Below are 21332 nucleotides of genomic sequence, written 5' to 3'. Positions count from 1 at the left end.
CGGGGAGCCGGGACGGGGCTCAGCAGCTGGCGGGGAGCCGGGACGGGGCTCAGCAGCTGGCGGGGAGCCGGGACGGGACGCTGCAGCTGGCGAGTAGCCGAACCCCCACTGAGGCGCCATCGTTGGCCGCCACGTGGGGGTGCCCGGAAGGCCAACCGGGTGCCCCAGTAAGGGCTCGCGGTGGCAGAAGGGGAGAAAGGGTCAACCCGAAGGGGTGCCCAGTCGTCATCGTCCGAGGGAGAGTAGTCGGAGCGACGACGACGGCGACGCCGCCGAGAGCTTCCCGCTGGGTCCGGATGTGGTCGGAACATTCTGTCAGGGTTCGCCGTTCGGCAAGGAGGAGGTGGACCCAGAGGTGCAAGGAAGCAGGGAAAAGGGTAAACTAAAGGGAATTTATTAAATTAATCAAATGAGGACAAACAACATGGCGTGGACAAACAAACGTTGGCAGGGTGCAAAATGACTAAGACGAACTAAACGTGACTAAACAGAACAAAAGCCGAGGAACAAGACAGTGACAAAAACCAGGGACATGAGAGGGAGCGAGAGCAAGAACATGGCCGTGAAGGAGATCAGGGAGCGGTCGTGACAGTCCAAACGGAGTAGCAGGAGAAACAATGTTCCGACGCTGAGCTGTCGGGCTGAGGTGTTGAAATAGTCCAGTCATTAAGTGAGCAGATGGGGATCAGGTGTGTTGATGATAACGGGGAACAGGTGCGTGGCTGGTGAGGACGAGTGCTGAGGGGAGGCGCTATCACAGCTGACCAAAACAATAACAGAAAACACATGGCGGGAAGGAGGGGAGAAAACAACAACGCAAACAATAACAAAACCCACGTGCATACAGAAACAATAACAAAGGCCTGTCCTGCTCGACGCGGATCATGACAATAGAGAATGAAATTGAATGAGTTTGAATCGTAGAGAATAGAATTGAATGAGAATGTGGAATGATTGTGAATGATGGAAGGTGGGAGGATGTTGAATGATATTGAATTGTAGCAAATAGAATTGAATGAGAATGTGGATTGATAGTGAATGGTGGAAGGATGTTGAATGATAGTAAATGTTGAATAACACTAAATGGAAAAGAAGCCCGCATGGCGTTCTTTTTTGGAAGCGATTGGAGAAGTTGGAACGGTGAGAATCCGAAGAAAAATGTGGAAGGAGTAGCATGCGGGATAAAAGGAAATGGTGTGCAAGTGGTTAGCGTGCGTGTGCGTTGCGTGGGACCGCGGAAGGAGTGAGTATGAACGGGGTGATGAGTATGCGTGTGCATGCTGAATCTTGTTAAACCAGATTAAATAAAGAAATCAAGTTAAGACACAATATGGAAATAAAAAGTTTTATTTTTTTAAGCATTAAATAAATACAGTGGAACCTCGGTTCTCGAACGACTCTGAGGTCGAACAAATCGGAGTTCAAACAAAAAAAAAAGAGAAATTCTTGCTTCGCAGTTCGAACAAACCTCTGAGTTCGAACGCCGGTATGACGCGTGAGTGCGCACGCGAGGGTGGGGGCTGAGCGGCGTACGGGTGTAGATCACTCTCTTTCTCTCTTTATGACCAACTGTTGTCGCGTGCGGACATGCTGCGTTTTATATCGGTGTACGAAGTGTTTTAGCCCCTAATCATGCCTCCAAAGAAAGTCAGTGCAAGTAGCAAAGGAATGGTTTCGGTGTTCGAACAATTCGCTTTTCGAACAGGGTTCAGGAACGGATTATGGTCGAGAACCGAGGTTCCACTGTAATTACAAAAAAAATCCCTCTTGGGGGACGAGGGGGTCCTCGGGGAATCGCTCCCTCCAGGTGGCGAGAGGGAGTGATCTTGTATTGTCGTCCCCGTCTATGATTTCCACCAGGTCCCCCGAAGTCTGTAGCCCACCACCAGGAAGGGGGTATCTTCCAATTCCTGTGTAAAAGAACACTTTATGAACAGACGTAGGATGAACAGTTTTATTTTCATGACTTCTACTATCACACCCGAGAGCAACACAAACGTGCCCGTTTGACACTCGCTGTCGATTGAAAATAACAGGTGTCCAGGTAATCACGGTTCACCTTTCCAACGTAAAATTAAGAAATTCAGAAAACGGGTGGTGAATAGATATTAAAGTCTGTCAATGGAAATATTTCAATCTAGTTGATTTTTTTCTACACATTTTGTAATAGCCTACTTACTTTGATCTCGGTGGAGTTGGTCGTTTGGAGGGAGAAGCCATAGGGTGAAGGCTTGCCCACAAGGTGGGTCACCTTCACCCTTTGGCCCACGTAAACGACAAAGAGATTCGCCTCCCTCCAACGCACCACCTTTGCCGACGCCCCGTCCTGTAATACAAAACGTACAATGAGAATTGCCCGCTGCAGCATATTTAGATTACAATAGTTGAGGTCAAACGCAAAATATTCACTTTTTGGAGGAGGATGACGCCCATGGGCACGAGCTGGCCTCGCACCCTCACCATCCTGATGGCTCGGATCTAAGGGAGAAACAAAAGGATTAAACAATTTTATCACGCACACACTGAGACGGTGCAAGTGTGATACATTACTTCAGTGATGACGCCTTCGATGTGTACCAGGACCCCGTCCTCCTGGGGAACGTCCCGGATGTGGACTGTCCTGGCAATGGGAAGGATGAGCCGGGCGGCCTCCTCCCCCAACTCCCCAGACACTGTTACGTCCGCACAACGAAATAATTCAGTGTCTGGGGGGGAGAGGTGGACCCGCTCATCCCTCCCAACAGTATATTTTTTTAATAAGAAGCTCTGGCCCTCGGAAACCTCAGAGGCCAGAGCTTCAAAAAGCACCATGCGGCAGTGCGTTTTTCCATCACTGAGGGCCACGTTCACGTTTTTGAAAGTGGACCCAGCCGCCATCGTCCCATCCTCTTTGAGAGTCCAATTTCGGTATGCGGTAGTGGCGCTCATGGCCACCACCTTCGCCCTCAGCGGTGCAGCAATCTTCGTGGTGAAGATTTGTTCCATGCTGGAGAAACGGGGGGAAAATTAAGGGAAAAATTTAGACCTACACCACAATATCAGTTAGATAAAAAATATGGCAACATGGATAAAATGTAAAAAGGTTGCTAACCAAACATTTTCGGGTCAAGTGGATAACGAAACAAAAATGTTTAGTAAAATAAACTTCAACTGGTTGTCTTGTGGGTTATTCGTTTGAGTCAACATGTTAGGTTAAATGAATAACCCATTTTCATTTTTACAATTCCTTTTTGAAGTGATGAAATTTATTTATTTTTGTTACATTAAAAACATTTTCATGTTAAAAATAAAATAAAAGCAGACGTGCATATACCCTGGGGTACGTCTAAACTAATTAACCATCCAACCTTGTCATCAGAATGAAAAACGCCAGCACCTACCGACAGTCAAGTAGAATAGACCAACGGCAAGTTTCTCACATTTATATAGCCCTTGACGCATACCCACGGCTGACGGCAATTACGCATACCCACGGCTGACGGCAATTAACAATTAATGGAAACACGTTTTTATGTTTTAAAGACACTTAAATGTGTGGTATTTTTTTGACAATTCATTTTTTGATACTAATTATTTTCTTTACAGTTTGCTGATAAACTCAACATACTAGTTGCAGTTGCGCCCCCCGAGTACAATAAAAGACAGCGCTACTTTATTCATATAGCATATTTTACAAGGAGTTATGTACTGTTGCTCCAAAAAAAAAACATCAGATTAAGGTATAACTCACAATACAAAATATCTGTTGCAACTTCAATCATACATTTACAAATGAAAAACAATAATACAAACAAGAAGGAAAAATACACACACAAAAAAATAAATAAAAGAAATGTCATTACCCACAAAAATACAGTATTTCAACAAAAGGTAGAATCAAAGTCAATGGGGTCAAAATAGTTTGGATTCCTTTCTTTCCGCATCTTGGGACCGGCTGTTGCATGGCAGTGGTTTCTTGAGGATTATTAGCAAATGTTGACACTGATACTTTGTCATACATATGGGACAGTATGTTCAAAAAGTGAGACATTATTATTAACACATTTTGACAATTATGGCCCTGAGCTGAATTTTACATAAATAAAAAAAAAATACAATAAAAATTGTTGGAATTTTTTTTTAAGCTAAATGGAAAAAGCATTCATACATAAGATGAAAAAAAAAATCCAAAATGAAGACAGTTACCACCATCAGTGCAAATATTGAATACTTGTGTAATCGGTTCAAAACTCAGTAGGAATTTTGATCAATAATATTTGCTTTTTTTGCTATAAAAACTAATGAACATTTTTTGGCTGGCAGTTGTTAGGTCGAAATGGCAGCATAAGGTTTCACGTTTCAAATGTGAGGAGGAGCGGTGAAGAAAAATGTGCATGCACACGCCATTAAAATCATTATTTTGAGCAATCGTACAGTGGAGAGACAGCATTTCATCAAACTAAGTTCCCTCAACTTCCGAAATGATGAAAAACTTGAATTAATAAACAAACAGATGTATCAAAGCAAGTGTAAAAAAATTTAAATGAAAAAGAATCTTTCAGGTCAAACAGTTTCGCCGCTCACTTGGACAAAATTTTAATGTTCAAACCACTTCCCAGGGAGAGAACACAAACTGCTGCGATTGGTCTGCGATAGGATCCACAGCTTTATGACGTCACCAACCAGAGTGGGCAATTCTATCTCAAAAAGAATGTGAAGTTAACATCATTGCACCTAAATGACAGTAAGGAATGTAAATGTTACCTTGCCTGTCGCACTGACAATGGTTTGATCCTGGAGCAGATCATTTTTATTGCCATTTATGATGGAAAATGTTTGCATAATCACCAACAAATGGAGGTTGATCACACTCCAACAAGACTGTCGACCGCACAAATTAGATGTAAAATAAATAAATGGCTGTTGCATCCACTAAAGTCTTCAAAAATCGTTCACACTGCAACCTTTCTAAGAATCATCATCACTAATAATGGCATTAATTTAGACAATCTAGCTGTACAGAGAACCGTACGGGGATTGTTTTAGAAGACTTGACAAAAAATAGAAAATGGTCTGAAGAGAACAGAAAACAGACTATTTGATCCTTGGGAGAACATGTCATGAGCCTTCTAAACAGGTCAGGAAGTCCTTCCGTCGTCGGGCAAGCAAAGCAGGTTTCATCGCGCTTTCTCACGAGGGCGACTGAGCTTCCGACTGTTCTTTGTCTCGACGAACAGGGGCCGTGGAGAACGTACTAACGGAAATAAATAAGTGGTGAGGCGCATATTCTACGAGTCTTTTTGGAGAGAAAAGGAAATTACAGGATGACCAACTTCCCTTTTCCTTTCAATCAATAGATACAGTCTGAAGAGAACAGAGAACAGGCTTAACTTGACTCTTAGGAGAACATTAGTGCCATGGACCTTCCAAACGCATCAGCAAGACCTTCCTTCATCAGCAAGCACAGCCACGTCTCATGGAGAGCTCATACTGGGGTGACCGAGCTTTCATCTCTTCCACGTCCAGACGAACGGAGGATGCGGAGCCGCGGGCCACGTGAAGAATGTTCTAACAAAAAAATAAAGTAGGTGGTGAGGACAAAAGCTGACAAAGTGTTAAATTACGGACGTTTCCTGCCAAAGTTCAATTCGGCGAGAAGGGAAAGACCGCACGGTTGCCACCCTGGTTTTGGATTCAGTGTTCCCTGACAAGTGTTTTGGCGCCTGTCCTCCAAATCTTTTGGTTGAGAGAAGAGCATAATACAGGATCAGCGAGTCAAAATTTAGGCGGTGCTGAGACAGGTTTTGCTGTGACTCACAATATATTAAAAAAATCATGATCATTTTTTTTTCTTAAATCGCTTCACAATTAATGAATATGTCACACTAATACAATAGAAAATAGATCAATGAGGGACACAAACTCACATACCCGTTACCTCCGATCTTTCTCCAGAATGAAGGACCTGTTAAAAGTATAGGACAGTAAAATTCTAACATTTACTGGCTTTACAAAAAAGAAAGGAGCCGTTTAATGATGAGCTACCTACCTTTTCCCTTCAATAAATAGAAATGGTCCCAAGAGAATAGAGAACAGACTTTACTTGAGCCGAAGGAGAACACTAGTGCCGCGGACCTCGGAAACTCGGCAGCAAGTTCTTCCTTCGTCAGGCGAAAGCGGCCACGTCTCATCGAGACCTCGTAGCAGGGTGACCGAGCTTCCATCTCTTCTTTGTCTGCACGGTTGCCACCCTGGTTTTCGGGGTCAGTGTTCCACGTTGTACTCTTTTGTGCGCCCGTTTGCCGAATCTGATGGCGGAGAAAAGGCAGACACGGGACCGGTGAGTCAAAATCCTCCCAAGGATCTAGGTACAATAGTTAGGTACACACATACCCGTGACCTCCATTGCGGTGTGAGCAGCTAAGGTGTATTTTTTTTGCTTGTTTTTTCCCCTCGTCCTCCCAGGGGTTAGAAACAAGGGATGTTAATATTTGTCAATGAAGTCCGATGCCAATGAGGCCCTTTGAGACGTTGCTGTGGTTTTATTTTCTCCAGAACAAAGACCTGTTAAAAGCAGAAGAGAGTAAAATTACATTTACTGTCATTACAAAAAAAGATCTGTTTAACAATGGCTCACTTACCTTGTCAGTTTTCTGTTCTCATCCCATGCCAACGATCGGTACGTTTAAAATGTTAAAAAAAAGTTACAAATCTAACCACTCTCTCTTCCCTCGACGTCACTTTCGCCGACTTGCCTTCCTGCGACCTTCCACCGACCGACTGTTGGACCTCCTTAATTCCCTCTCTCTCACTCCTCCCAATGCTCTTCTGCCACTCACCTTCTAGTTCACACGCTAAACCAGGGGTCCTCAATCCTGTTCCTCGAGGGCCGGTGTCCTGCAGGTTTTCCATCTCTCCCTGCTGCAACACAGCTGATTCAAATGATCAGATAATCAGCAAGGTCTGCAGAAGCTAGATAACGATCGCTCAGGTGTGTTCCACCAGGGAGAGGTGGAAAACGGGCAGGACACCGGCCCTCGAGGAACAGGATTGAAGACCCCTGCGCTAAACCATCTTCACTCCAAATCTCATCTCAAAATCTCAAACCAACTGGAACCCATGACAACTTTTAATCATTTAAATCTCACTCTGTATTGCTTTACTTACTGCCATATTTCATTCTTTGGATATCATGTATCTGAGATTTACAAGCACTATATCACAATAAAAATTAAAAAAAATCCACCACCGTCTCTGCCCTTCATTCACTCTGTCGATGAGTCCGCAGTCCACCGCTCCCTCTCGCCGTTGTTTACTCTCACACATCCTTCTCAAGTCAACCGAACTTATCACACTGATTTTTGGGCTTTTCTGTTTCAGTCTTACTTGTCCCAGTAAGATGTTTGAAATTTTCATTTGCAGCATTGATCGGCTCGCACCCAACTTAACGCGGGCGTCGGACCGAAACCTCCGCCTTCACACAACGAGAAAATGCGATTCCCGAAGAAATTGCGTGTGAAGGCAGAAAAGCTGGATTTTTTGGGGGGGAATTATTTTGAATGACACTGAATGTTTTTGAAAAATCCTGAATGACACTGAAATGTTGAATGGGGTTGAATGAATTTGAATCATAGTGAATGAAATTGAATGATTTTGAATCATCCATCCATCCATTATCCGCCGCTTATCTGGGGTCGCGGAGGCAGCAGCTTCAGCAGGGAAGCCCAGACTTCCCGCTCCCCAGCCACATCTTCCAGCTCTGCCGGAGGGATGCCGAGGCGTTCCCAGGCCAGCTGGGAGACGTAGACGAACCTCTTCGTCATGATAGCATCAGCTGTTTGTGTGTTCCAGTCTGAGAGTGTCTGCTAAATGGCTGACGTAGTCAACATCTTATATTATGTCTAGAGACGTATTGATTGAAATACAACAATTCTGTTCATACCTGTTGGCTCTCCACCAGGGATGTAAAGAGTCATCGAAACTCAATTTAACATCGATATAAACTGCTCAAAATATGTATCGATGTGAAGAATCGATTGGCAAAACCATGTTAACCAAAGCCATTCTCTCACTACGGCAATGCCATGCACGAGATGACTCGGCGATGCATATGATTGTACTCGATCATAATGGTATTGGCGATAGTGGTAGGTGCGTGTTGTGTTAAACCGTTCCTGCTTGCCGCCTAACCATGGTCGGGAAACGCTCCTCTTACAGAGCACAGAGAGACAGGGATCGCATTGCAGTTTAGGGCTTAACAATTGATCATTTTAGGTATGAAATCGCGACCTCAGACGCGTTTTCGAGATTGTCAAAGCTGGGTCATAAAAAAAAAAAAAAAGCGTTGTGGTGCGTCTTCTTTCACCGCTGCTTGAGCGCTCGGCGCTAAGCTATCTTGCGAACTCTGTCGCAATAAATAATTGATAGCCTGGTGGCATGGATCGATATTTTAAAACAACACACATAATGGATTTGCCTTGTCGTCACCGTCTGTATTTAATCTCTCCTGTGCTGTGTGTGGGGGCAGATAAAAAGTGAAGTTGACTTTAGTTTTACTCATCCATCCAAAAGAGAATATAAGAAATCAAAGCTTCTGAACATTAAATGAAATTTACTTTCCACAGTTCAGAACCCATATAACTTACCGTAGTCAAATGTATTTAGAATGCTGCATGCTTGTCATTAACTATGGTAATGAAATGTTTTTGAGTTTGAGTACTGAACACTCAAACAAATATGTTACTGAAATCAAAAATGTCCAAGTCACACTTTTTACGAGAGGAGTTTTTTTTTTTTTTGTCAACTAAAGTTGACTTATATTTTACAATGTAGTACTACCACTATATAAAGTACCAGGTTTTTATCATTTTTGAGGGTGACTCACAAAAAAAACTACAAAAATTGTCACGGTTCGCCGTTCGGCGAAGAGGGGGTGGACCCAGAAAGCGAGGAAGCAGGGAAAGGGTAAACTTAAAGGGAATTTATTACACTTAACGAGGACAAACAACGTGGCATGGACAAACTAACGTGGCAGGGTGCAAAGTAACGAAGACAGACAAAACGTGACCTAACAGAACGAAAAGGACAAGTGACGAGGATCGTGAAAAACGCTAGGGACCGTGAGCTTGAGCATGGGGCATGAGCATGGGGCTAGAGACAAAACGAGAGAGAGAAGGAGGGTGGTCGAGAGAGTCTGTAACGGGCGTAGCAGGAGGAATGTTCCGACGCTGAGCTGTCGGCAAGGGGTGCTTAAATAGTCCATGATTAGGGGAGCAGATGGGAGTCAGGTGCGCTAATGATAACGGGGAACAGGTGCGTGGCTGGTGAGACAGAGTGCTGAGGGGAAACGCCCTACTCAGCTGACAAACATAAACAAAAGTGCACATGGCAGGAAGGTGACAAAAACAATAACAAAAACACTGACCTGACCGACACGGGTCATGACAGTACCCCCCCATTAAGGGACGGATTCCAGACGTCCCAAACACTTAAACATAAAAAAAGAAAAAATGTCCAAAAACGAGGGTGGGCGGAAGGGGCCGGGAGGTGGGACCAAGATCCGCGAACGAGACGGGTCTGGCGGATGTCCAGGAGGCCAGACCAGCGAGTCCCATCGAGGCCCTTCGGGCGGACGTCCGGGAGGCCAGATCCATGAGTCCACCCGTGGCCATTCAGGCGGACGTCCGGGCGCACCCGAGTCAGGAACGTGGAGCGGCGGCTGGTCGTCGAACCCCGCCGAGACAGGAACGTGGAGCGGCGGCTGGTCGTCGAGTGTCGACGAGACCGGAACGTGGATCGGCGGCTGGTCGTCGAGCGTCGACGAGACGGGAACGTGGAGCGGCGGCTGGTCGTCGAGCCCCGCCGAGACGGGAACGTGGAGCGGCGGCTGGTCGTCGAGCCCCGCCGAGACGGGAACGTGGAGCGGCGGCTGGTCGTCGAGCCCCGCCGAGACAGGAACGTGGAGCGGCGGCTGGTCGTCGAACCCCGCCAAGACAGGAACGTGGAGTGGCGACGGATCATCAGGCACCGCCGGGACCGGAACTTGGAGTAACGGCAGATCGTCGAACGCCGCCAAAGCAGGAACCAGGAGCGGCCGTGGGTCGTCAGGCGCTGCCGGGACCAAGACGAGCAGTGGCGACGGGTTGTCGGATGCCGCCGAGACAAGAGCGGGGCGCGATGGTGGGTCGTCGTGCGTCGCCGAGACTAAGGCGAGACGCGGCGGTGGACCGTCGTCCATCGCGGGCACCGGAACCGGGAGCGGCTGCGGAGTGATGGCTGCGGGCCGTGCTCTGCCGAAAAGTGAGCTTGGGGCGGAAGCAAAGCGTGCTCCGCCTGAACGTGACCTGGGGACGGACGCACAACGTGCTCCGCCTGAACGTGACCTGGGGACGGACGCACAACGTGCTCCGCCTGAACGTGACCTGGGGACGGACGCACAACGTGCTCCGCCTGAACGTGACCTGGGGACGGACGCACAACGTGCTCCGCCTGAACGCGAGCTTGGGACGGATGCACAACGTGCTCCGCCTGAACGTGACCTGGGGACGGACGCACAACGTGCTCCGCCTGAACGTGAGCTTGGGACGGACGCACAATGTGCTCCGCCTGAACGTGGACTTGGGGCGGACGCACAATGTGCTCCGCCTGAACGTGGACTTGGGGCGGACGCAGGGTCTGCTCCGCCTGAACGTGGACTTGGGACGGACGCACAATGTGCTCCGCCTGAACGTGGACTTGGGGCGGACGCGGGACATGCGCCGCCGGAACAGGGACTTGAAGCGCCGGAACGGAACTCAGCAGCTGGCGAGGAGCCGGAACGGGACTCAGCAGCTGACGGGGAGCCGGGACGGGGCTCAGCAGCTGGCGGGGAGCCGGGACGGGGCTCAGCAGCTGGCGGGGAGCCGGGACGGGGCTCAGCAGCTGGCGGGGAGCCGGGACGGGGCTCAGCAGCTGGCGGGGAGCCGGGACGGGGCTCAGCAGCTGGCGGGGAGCCGGGACGGGGCTCAGCAGCTGGCGAGGAGGCGGCGTGGTCTGCCGCCGCTGACATGGAGGCGGCATGGTCTGTGCCGCTGACGGGGAGGCTGCGGTGGGCCGGGCGCAGCAAGCGGGCCGGGCGCAGCCGAGACGGGGAACCTGATCCCTATCCGCCTGCCGCCATAGGGGATCAGGGGAATGGGAGACGCGAGGGACCGAGACTAGGGGTGCTGGTAAACGTGAGCTATGAGACGAAACGGGAACGTGACCAGGTGCTGAAACCGATGGGGAGCGAGGTGTACGTGAACCGTGAGGCGCGACGGGAACGTGACTAGGTGAACGACGTGGCTGTGACTTGCGCGACTCGGGGAGTGAGGCGCGCGTGGTACTCTGGAGAGTAGCCGAACCCCCACTGAGGCGCCATCGTTGACCGCTACGTGGGGGTGCCCGGAAGGCCAACCGGGTGCCCCAGTAAGGGCTCGCTGTGGCAATGGGGGAGAAAGGGTCAACCCGGAGGGGTGCCCACAACTCATCGTCAGAGGGAGAGTCATCCGCGAATTCCGACTCGGAGTCGTCGTCTAACTCCGAGTTGAATTGCACGGGAGGGTGCGTGACGGAGGGGTACTCATTATCGTGATCGTGAAACAAAAAGGGTGAGACCGATGTGGAACGAAAAATGGAACCTACGTGGAGGACACGGGGTTGGTCGGCAGGCGGAGGGGAGTAGTCTGAGCGGCGCCGACGGCGACGCCGCCGAGAGCTTCCCGCTGGGTCCGGATGGGGTCGGAACATTCTGTCACGGTTCGCCGTTCGGCGAAGAGGGGGTGGACCCAGAAAGCGAGGAAGCAGGGAACGGGTAAACTTAAAGGGAATTTATTACACTTAACAACGAGGACAAACAACGTGGCGTGGAAACAACGTGGCGTGGACAAACTAACGTGGCAGGGTGAAAAGTAACAAAGACAGACAAAACGTGACCTAACAGAACGAAAAGGACAAGTGACGAGGATCGTGACAAACGCTAGGGACCGTGAGCTTGAGCATGGGGCAAGAGCATGGGGCAAGAGCATGGGGCTAGAGCATGGGGCCAGAGCATGGGGCCAGAGCATGGGGCCAGAGCATGGGGCTAGAGCATGGGGCTAGAGACAAAACGAGAGAGAGAAGGAGGGTGGTCGAGAGAGTCCGTAACGGGCGTAGCAGGAGGAATGTTCCGACGCTGAGCTGTCGGCAAGGGGTGCTTAAATAGTCCATGATTAGGGGAGCAGATGGGAGTCAGGTGCGCTAATGATAACGGGGAACAGGTGCGTGTCTGGTGAGACAGAGTGCTGAGGGGAAACGCCCTACTCAGCTGACAAACATAAACAAAAGTGCACATGGCAGGAAGGTGACAAAAACAATAACAAAAACACTGACCTGACCGACACGGGTCATGACAAAAATAAAATACTGTAAATTAAATTTGACAACACGCCATATAAACATACCATAGTATTTTTCCATTGTAGCAAAATTCAAACATGAAAACCTTCAGGGCATCATGGTAGAGTCTCAGTCTGTTTTCACGTTCCTGTTTGCTTATAACTTCACCTCGATATTCAATAAGAAAGTCTCCCTTCTGAAAGCGGCAGCAACTGAACACTCCTCGACCTTACAAGGGAAAGAATTAGGATGAATTAGAATCATTCAATTAAAACAATGGTGAAAACAAGGCTCAAACTAAAGAAGTGATTGCCAATCCTCACCTTAAAATGAATTTATATATTTTATGAGGAACCTATCCTTGTCCTTGCCCAAGGATGAAAAATATGCTACCTCTTCTTTGGGTTTAACCTTAGTTCCTTGTGGCCTCATTGCTGACATATCTTGCTGAAGATGAAGACCTAAAGAAAGTCATAAGGCGGGAATTACAGGTTAAACTATCCGGTGTATAATTACTTGGTGCAGATTTGTTTAGCAGTTAAATTTCAGTCGTTCAGTGTACCATGAGAGCCTATGTAGTAAATACAATACAAAACTAAATAAAATATATTGCATGTGTCACAGCACAGCTCTACTAAACGCCGGTAGAAATGAGGTGTAAATATACACTGATAGACTACAATGTTTTCATTAAAAGAGTTCAGATTTAAGTAAAAACAAATGCAGCATTTTACCAAATCATGAGTGCAGAAGTCCTCGAATTTTGTCCATATTGATTACACCTAGTCATTATTTAGAACATTTCAATTATTATTATTTAAAACAGCAAAGGCAATTGAACTTTAAATGAATAGACAAAATTACAGCTCAGCTTGGAAATTGCAGTGCGATGTTGTTTTCGGTTAGATTTGTTTACCTGACATGTTTCGGCGAGTCTTTCGCCTTCTTCAGGGTGTCGCATGATGGTGTCTTGTTACTCGTCTTTATCAGCTGATGTTCCATGAGGGCGTGACTTACCTGTCAAAAAAAATGTCAAGTCACGCCCCCCGGGGAGCCTTCATCCTGTCAACCACCTGGAGCAGCATCTTGGAGGAGTGAACGGACAGCATTATGACCATCGGCCAATCAAAAGCTGTGAAATATAGACTGTGTGAATTATTAAGTAGGGGGTGCAATACAAGGTCCTGCCTACAGGGGCGTTTTCTCACACAATAATACACAACATTCATGTTATTGTGGTTTAAAGGGACATTGGCTAAAATTTGGAATTTGAGCATTCTACACCCTTAGAAACATGATAGCATTGTCCGAATTACGAGGACATGGGTTGCGTCCTCGTAATTCAAATTGTCCTTGCAGTGTTGCGTGTATTCAGGTCAAATGTCCCTGCAATGTATGAAAACAAACATACACACAAACACACATCTGTTTTATGGATTCAATTAGTTTGGAGGATTACAACTCCCAGACGATTGCCCGACATCTTCTTCCGGCTCAGAGCCACGCAGTCATATCGAAATTAATACTTTTGAAATTAATCCCAAATGCTGGTATATTCAATTAATAGCCCATGGCAAAAACGGAGGACATATTCCCGAAAATTATAGGTGGTTTTAGTTTTGTAAACATAAAAAGTAGTTTCAGATACAGTGACGGGCCATGCATTTCACACGCAGGCCTTCAGTGAAGTCCTACTTAGTCTGACTTGAATAAACACCCCTCAGAACACCATAATTTCACAACAGCTGGAGAAATAATATACAGAAACACACTTACACACTACTGAGTGAGTGTTGGACGACCTAGCTTCTCTTGAAAGGTCCGCCTTAAAAATGGCCTCGCAAGTGTATCTGAAATTAAATTCCCTACATTGGTTTTAATTTTTTAAAGAGCGTTTTTGTTGTATATTTTCATTTTCAAAAATGTGACATAACACGTAAGTGACTTTAAACATTAATCGAAATTACACACATACAACTGATAAATTATGTAATAATTTGATATGTACACTTGTAGAGACTCATTTTTTCGTCACCGACGCAAGAATTCCACCGAACATCGCCAGTTTCATGGTATGTTGGTCAAATCCTAAAAGAATTGTCGGCAATATGCTTTGGCTGTGCTCTCAAACACTTGTACGCCGTACATACGTCATGAGAGTGTAGTGTGGGTATCGGGTGTCATGATCCGTCTCTGTCTCGCCACGTGTTTTTCGGTCTCTGTTTTTGTTTTCTCAGCTGACCCGTGGGCGTGTCTCCCGGCATTTTCATCATGCCATGCTTTCACGGCCGGAGAGGCACCCCCACCGGTCACTCAGCTGTATCCTGTCATGTCTTGATTGCCGCCCTGTATTTAAGCTAGTCAGTGTCGGATTATTCCTTCCGATTGCTCACGCCACGTACCACGCCTTGTATTGATTTCTCGAACCTCTTGTTATGACCCTCGTTACGCCCATTGACTACGCATCGCGCCCTGCTCTCGTCGGATCCCTTCGCTCGTTTCTGATTGACTCCCCTTGCCCTTTTGCGGCAAGCGATTTCCGTTCTCGTTCTCCTTTCTTGCGTTGCAAGCTCTTTTTGTTGTCGATATCGTTTCCCCCCTGGAGTGGATTTGCCCTCCAGCGCTTTATGTTGTCCTTCGTCGGCTCCACGCCAATTTGCATTGTAAGTACCTGTGTTCTAATAAACATCCTGTTAAACGCTGCATCTCCTGTGTCCGCGGTTAAAGGGTTCCATCTACACTGCTTTCTCAGCCGCGGCTGGGGAAGCAGCTCCTTACAGAATAATCCGACCACCATGGACCCTGCGGACGCAGCGAGAGTGTATAGAGCCTTGGCCAGTCAAGGAGAGATGGTGGGGCAGCAGTCGGCGGAACTCGCGGAGCTCCGCAGCGTCGTCGGCCAGCTGTCCCACCGCCTCGAGATTCTCGACACCCACCTTGGCAGCCTCCTGCCGCGGACCGGCGAAACCCCCGATCCGACGGTTCTCGCGGCCGGAGCCTCCCCAACCGCCTTTTTCGGACGGGAGCCAAATTTACCACACCCCCCTCGCTACGGAGGGGAGCCCGGCACTTGCGCGCAATTTATTCACCAGTGCCGTCTGATCTTCGATCAGCAACCAATCACCTATGCTCACGACAGCGCCAAGGTGGCATTCATGATGAGCCTGTTGACCGGCCAAGCCAGCGCCTGGGCCGTGGCCGTGAGCAATGCCCGGTCCGATCTTCGTTCCTCCTTTCCCGCTTTCCTGGAGGAATTCGAGCGGGTTTTCCACCACCCAGTTCAGGGGAGGGCGGCGGGGGGGGAACTCCTCGACTGCACCCAGGGCAGCCGATCCGTTGCTGACTACTCGATCGCCTTCCGCATTTGCGCGGCGGAGAGCGTATTTAATGACGTTGCCTTACGGACTTTGTTCCGCCGCGGACTCAATACGGCCCTGAAGGACGAGCTCGCCGTTCGCGAGGACTCCTCCTCCCTGGAGGAGCTCATCTCCTTGGCAATCCGCTTGGACAATCGCCTGCGAGAGAGACGCCGGGAGAGGGGAGCTGAGCAGCCGCGCACCGAGGCGGCGCGTCATCCGGTCGCCGCCTTTCGCCCCGCCGACGCAGCTGGGAGGGGGCCGGCTGGATTCGACGGAGCGCCAAAGACGTCTGCGTTCCGGATCGTGTTTCTACTGCGGCGCGTCTGGTCACCGTGTGTCCTCCTGCCCGGCACGCCCCCCACGCGGCTCTCCGCCGGCAACCCCCAAGGAACTCTGTAAGTCGTCCGCCGTGCCACCCGATCCTCCCTCCCCTCAGGGGGAGGTCGCCGACGATCTCCCTACCGATCGGGGGGATACGGAGCCCGAAGCACCTAAGAGACTTGAGTTGAGTGGAGAGGTAATCGCTCCGGGCGCCCGGTATAGCGTCCAGTCGTTAGTGGACTCCGGCGCCGACGACTGCTTTATTGACCCCGGGTTGGTCGCCAAGTTAGGTTGCACGGTAGAAACTCTCGCGAAGCCCAAGAGGGTCTGTGACCTCGACGGGCAGCTCCAGGCGGAGATCAGGCAGGTAACCCCCCCACTTACGTTAAGAGTCCTAGGCAACCACGTAGAGAGGCGGGCGTTTTTTGTTATGCCGTCCAGAGCGGCCCCCATCGTTCTCTGTCTACCCTGGTTACGTCGCCACCGACCCGTCATCGATTGGGACCGGTTGTCTATCGACAACAGGAGCCCCCATTGTCACGCAAATTGCTTACGCGCGGCGGAGGAGGGGCCGAGCCCCCGGTCCTCAACCCCCGAGGTGATCTGTCTCGATAACGTGCCCCGAGTCTACCACGACCTCCGGGGGGTTTTTAGTAAAGATAGGGCCCAGTGTCGGATTATTCCTTCCGATTGCTCACGCCACGTACCACGCCTTGTATTGATTTCTCGAACCTCTTGTTATGACCCTCGTTACGCCCATTGACTACGCATCGCGCCCTGCTCTCGTCGGATCCCTTCGCTCGTTTCTGATTGACTCCCCTTGCCCTTTTGCGGCAAGCGATTTCCGTTCTCGTTCTCCTTTCTTGCGTTGCAAGCTCTTTTTGTTGTCGATATCGTTTCCCCCCTGGAGTGGATTTGCCCTCCAGCGCTTTATGTTGTCCTTCGTCGCCTCCACGCCAATTTGCATTGTAAGTACCTGTGTTCTAATAAACATCCTGTTAAACGCTGCATCTCCTGTGTCCGCGGTTAAAGGGTTCCATCTACACTGCTTTCTCAGCCGCGGCTGGGGAAGCAGCTCCTTACATCGGGATTGAGCCACTCGCCTTGCACGAGACCTTGAAACACACATACACGCGCACACACCCCCACACACGCACACACCCCCACACACGAAGGTGACCCTCCAACCCCCACAGCCATTTAATGACACAATTAATAAAATAAACTAAAATAATGTCAAACAACAGCCAATTAAAAAAATGAATCCCCTCATTACGTACATTCAAGTGACTGAAAACAACCCCCCCTCGCCAACTTTTATCCTCAAGAACATAATTCTCAGGTTGACCGACAGAAGAGGGAGAACCTCCATCACATTCTTCTTTCGTGGTAGGCGGATGACATCTGACGTTTTGAGGTGCTCGTCTGCCACCTGCTGTGCTGAACTATGTATTAAACAAGAAAATCAAATTGTTGAATGTTTTCCCATGAAGACTGAATTGTAAAATACCCAGAGATGGCTTACCTGTTTTACTGTGCATAAACATTTTTCCGATTGTCCTTTTTGTTGAGATAGCTGTTTAATATTGAAATTGTACACGGAACTGGTAATTGAGTTACAGATACTATATTAACATACTAAATGTTAAGTTTTGTACACTAATGATTGATAAGGGTGCATAGTTAGTTAATTGAGTCAATTAAATAAGCGCTGAACTGTATTATTCACTATCCATCAAAAATAAAAGCTGAAACCCATGAGACTAGGCGAAGCGCCAAAATGAATCCACAAACTTTCAAATTTTTAGGATATGAATTTTTATTTTTAATGATGTGGTGTGTGTGGGTGTGTGTGTGTGAATGTGGATGTGAATGACAAGGTTACTAAAATGTCATTTGAAACAATTAATGTTTAATACTCAATGTCCAAGGTAAAGTATCAAAAGGAAGGTCTTATTTCTATACTGCAAAATCAAACTAGCACAATTTGTTTTGCTCCAGGAAACTCATTCGAATGAAACAGATGAACATTTTTGGACAACTTAATCTTGAGACAAAATATTTTTTTCACATGGTACTTCATCATCTGCTGGTGTAGCAATTCTATTCAATAATCAAGCCAAAATAATTACTACTATATCTGATGATATGATCTGGGGAATATTTATGGTCATTGCAGCATAGCACAAAATAAGTCTCCTCTCTAAAATAAAAGAAGTGATACATATTTCATTTGGAGTTGAAGTATCAGAAAACATTATTTTAGGAGGCGACTGGAATATGGTTAAAGACGAATGGCTCGACAGATTTCCCAGCAAGTATAATTCTCTACACCTAAATTGTACATTGTCCCATTACTATGACTTCTTAAATCTTATTGACCCATGGCAGACAAAGAAATCCAGATAAAAGACAATATATAGCTGGTTCAGCAAAGTCCAGACTAGATTACTGGTTAATTTTGATGATGTACGCAATCAAATTTCGAAATGTGAAATATTACCTTCACGTAACGCCTCTCCCAAAACCTGCCAGAAAAAAATGCATACCGTAAAATCCTCTGTGTTTCGATTTTTGTCAAGGCATTGAGGACCTTATAAAAAACACCCTTGAAAATGAATCCTTTGAGTAATGTACTGTTGGAATTTAGCTTTATATCAATGTTAGAATTTAACTTTAACCCAATGTAAACTCAAATTAGTAATCTGACTCCAATTCGCGACCTTACCCAACTCTCACTCATCCAACAATATGCGCGCTCGTTCTGCAATAGAAAGGTATCAGGAAGCCGGCATTTTCACGCACAAGTGGGTTTATTCCCAATACACAGACTTTCTACATGGCACCTGGGTCTCGGGTCCCTCTCAATACAACTCTACACCTCTCTTGCCACCAGCGAATGTACTACCCGAGTTGCCCAGTAATGATTCATCCTATACAATATGCAAATGGCACAGAGACAAAGGCATCCTGGCATGATTCTATTGGCTATGTGTATCCTGCAGTTAAATTTAGCTTGCTCTTATTGGTCTTTCTTCAAGTGGTGGCTCCTCCTGCTTGTGGTTGAAGGGTCCAGTTTCTTGTCGACCCCTTCCCGCTCGAGGTGTCTGTCTGCGCCAGGCACCAACCTAAAACCTCCCAAACCTTCACATTCTTTCACTTTCTTTGTTCAGCTTCACCAGCCACACACTCAGCATTACACAGAATAACAGTGACACAAGATGCAGGACATCGAATAAAACTAGCCAGGTTTAAATTCTTCCACTCCTTTAGTACCCAAAAATTGGAATTTTTGACATATTAAATTCGTCAATATTCAATTTTGTATACTGAGCAATTTAAAAAGAAAAACTATTGAAGAAGAAAAGATAAAAGACAAACTTGCAATTGCTTTGTGTCCTACAATCTCAGACAATGACCTTAAACCTTTGCAACTACAAGGAAAATTTGATCAAATGTATGGAAGGAAAGTTCAAAGGGATAGAGGATGGTGAAAAAAAACACTGCATACTGAAGTATTGTATTACGGTTAGTGTTATTATTTTAAACATTTACGCGACGGAATGTCAATTAGGAAATAAAAGCAGGTTCATATTAATGGCAGGTGTTAAACATTGATTAAACAAGAAGCATTTATCAAATGGAACTAGAAGCCCTTTTATACTGTCTGTGATTAAGGGCTATACAAATAAAATTGACTTGACTAGAAGGACCGTGAACAGTATAGACTTGGATTGGATGATATTTCCTGATTATCACATATTTCTCATATGCTAGATTGATATTACTTATTTAAACTGTGTCGAATTTTCCTTTGTAGACAACGCACGCACATAGTATTTTCATGACCAACACTCACATTTACAGCGCACACTTACTCATAGACAGAACAAATATGATAAAGCACATTTGGCACATGGGCTTGAGAGCTGCAGACACTACGAATTGGCCACTGGAGGGCTCACGAGGACGTCATTGCAAAAAGACACGATAATTTGGGATCAGATCGGAGATGTTTTAATAATAATAATAATAATAATATTCCCTTTATTAGTCCCACAATGGGGAAATTCAAGATTCGAACCCAGGCCTCCTGGGGAGACTGGGTCCTGAACGCGGCGCCTTAGACCACTCGGTTTTTGTGCAAATCTAAACAACTGCTTCTGGTTTTATAACCGGTTTTTGATCAATGGCGTTTTATATCGCAGTCAAAACTATGACAGACTGAAGAAGAGGTACAATAGTGCTATATGCTTGAAAGATGGCACATTTTGTTTCATCAAAGATCTGGTTGTTTTCAAACAAGCATGTTCACATCCGTTTTCTGCATTTTGTTCATGTGCCAAACTATGTTGCGTTTTAGTTGAGGCTCTTACTAAATCAGTTAACCCAGTATGTACAAACTCACAGATCAATGTGAAAAGTACATTCATATATGGTGTAAAGGACTATGGGCCTATTAGCGAATTTACAGTGAACCCTCGGTTATCGCGGTTAATGGGGACCGAGACCACCCGCGAAAACTGAAAATCCGCGAAGTAGCGGCGCACCTTCAAAAATGTTTAAAAAAAAAAAAGTGCGAAGTAGCGGCGCACCTTCAAAAATGCTTAAAAAGAAAATAAAATATATATATATATATATATATATACGGGTAGAGAGAGAGAGAGAGTGAAATTCATGTTATAACAAAAAAACTAAACTAATTATTATTAAAACTTGTTTTTTTATTCCCCAGCCATTATTTTTGTATTTATTCAATTACTTCTTTTTGTATTTATTTATTATTTATTTTAATTTTTACTTCGACTTTTACCTGCTGGTACGCCGTCCGGTGTGCCTTGTGAAACGAAAGGTGGCATTCTTCATTTATTTATTTATTCATTCATAACTGACCAGCCGAAGAGGAACAATTTCCGCCCGGGCATGAGCGGAGCGCGAGGCTAACTGCCACGCACGCCGGCCGGTCTCCTCCGGAGCTCTCGCACGGTCCCGAGCGAAGCGAAATGTCGCCGCGCTCGTGCCCGGGCGGAAGGTGCTCCTATTCGGCTTAACTGTGAGACACGCCCGCCCTCCTCCTCCGCAGCTTCCATTCGGTTAAACTTAGGGGCCGCTTGGCACCGCCCGTGCCCGGGGAAGGTGCTCCTCTACGGCTGAACTGCCACGCACGCCAGCCGGAGCTCTGGTACGGTCCGGACCGCGCAAAACGTCGTCCCAAATCGTGCCCGGGGGAACGTGCTCTTCTTCGTCCACTCTCTTCTTCGTCCACTCTCCTCTTCGGCG

The 21332-nt window shown here is 47.1% G+C and overlaps 1 protein-coding gene across 1 annotated transcript in view; it reads right to left on the bottom strand.

Moving 5' to 3' along the window:
• Positions 1-2830: 2830 nt before the first annotated feature.
• Positions 2831-21332, bottom strand: part of LOC148320831 (uncharacterized) — a 229492-nt gene continuing 210990 nt past the window's right edge. Inside the window, exon 10 of the mRNA XM_088319436.1 lies at positions 2831-2986. Within this exon, the coding sequence (XP_088175562.1) occupies positions 2946-2986 (41 nt within the window). The 3' untranslated portion in view covers positions 2831-2945. The remainder of the gene's footprint in view (positions 2987-21332) is intronic.

This window comes from Idiotropiscis lumnitzeri, chromosome 16 (assembly GCF_059441095.1).
Source record: "Idiotropiscis lumnitzeri isolate Australia: NSW breed Sydney's pygmy pipehorse chromosome 16, RoL_Ilum_1.0, whole genome shotgun sequence".
NCBI classification, from domain to species: Eukaryota; Metazoa; Chordata; class Actinopteri; order Syngnathiformes; family Syngnathidae; genus Idiotropiscis; species Idiotropiscis lumnitzeri.
Note: the sequence above shows the minus strand (reverse complement) of the source record. Positions and strands in the feature narration are given on the sequence as shown.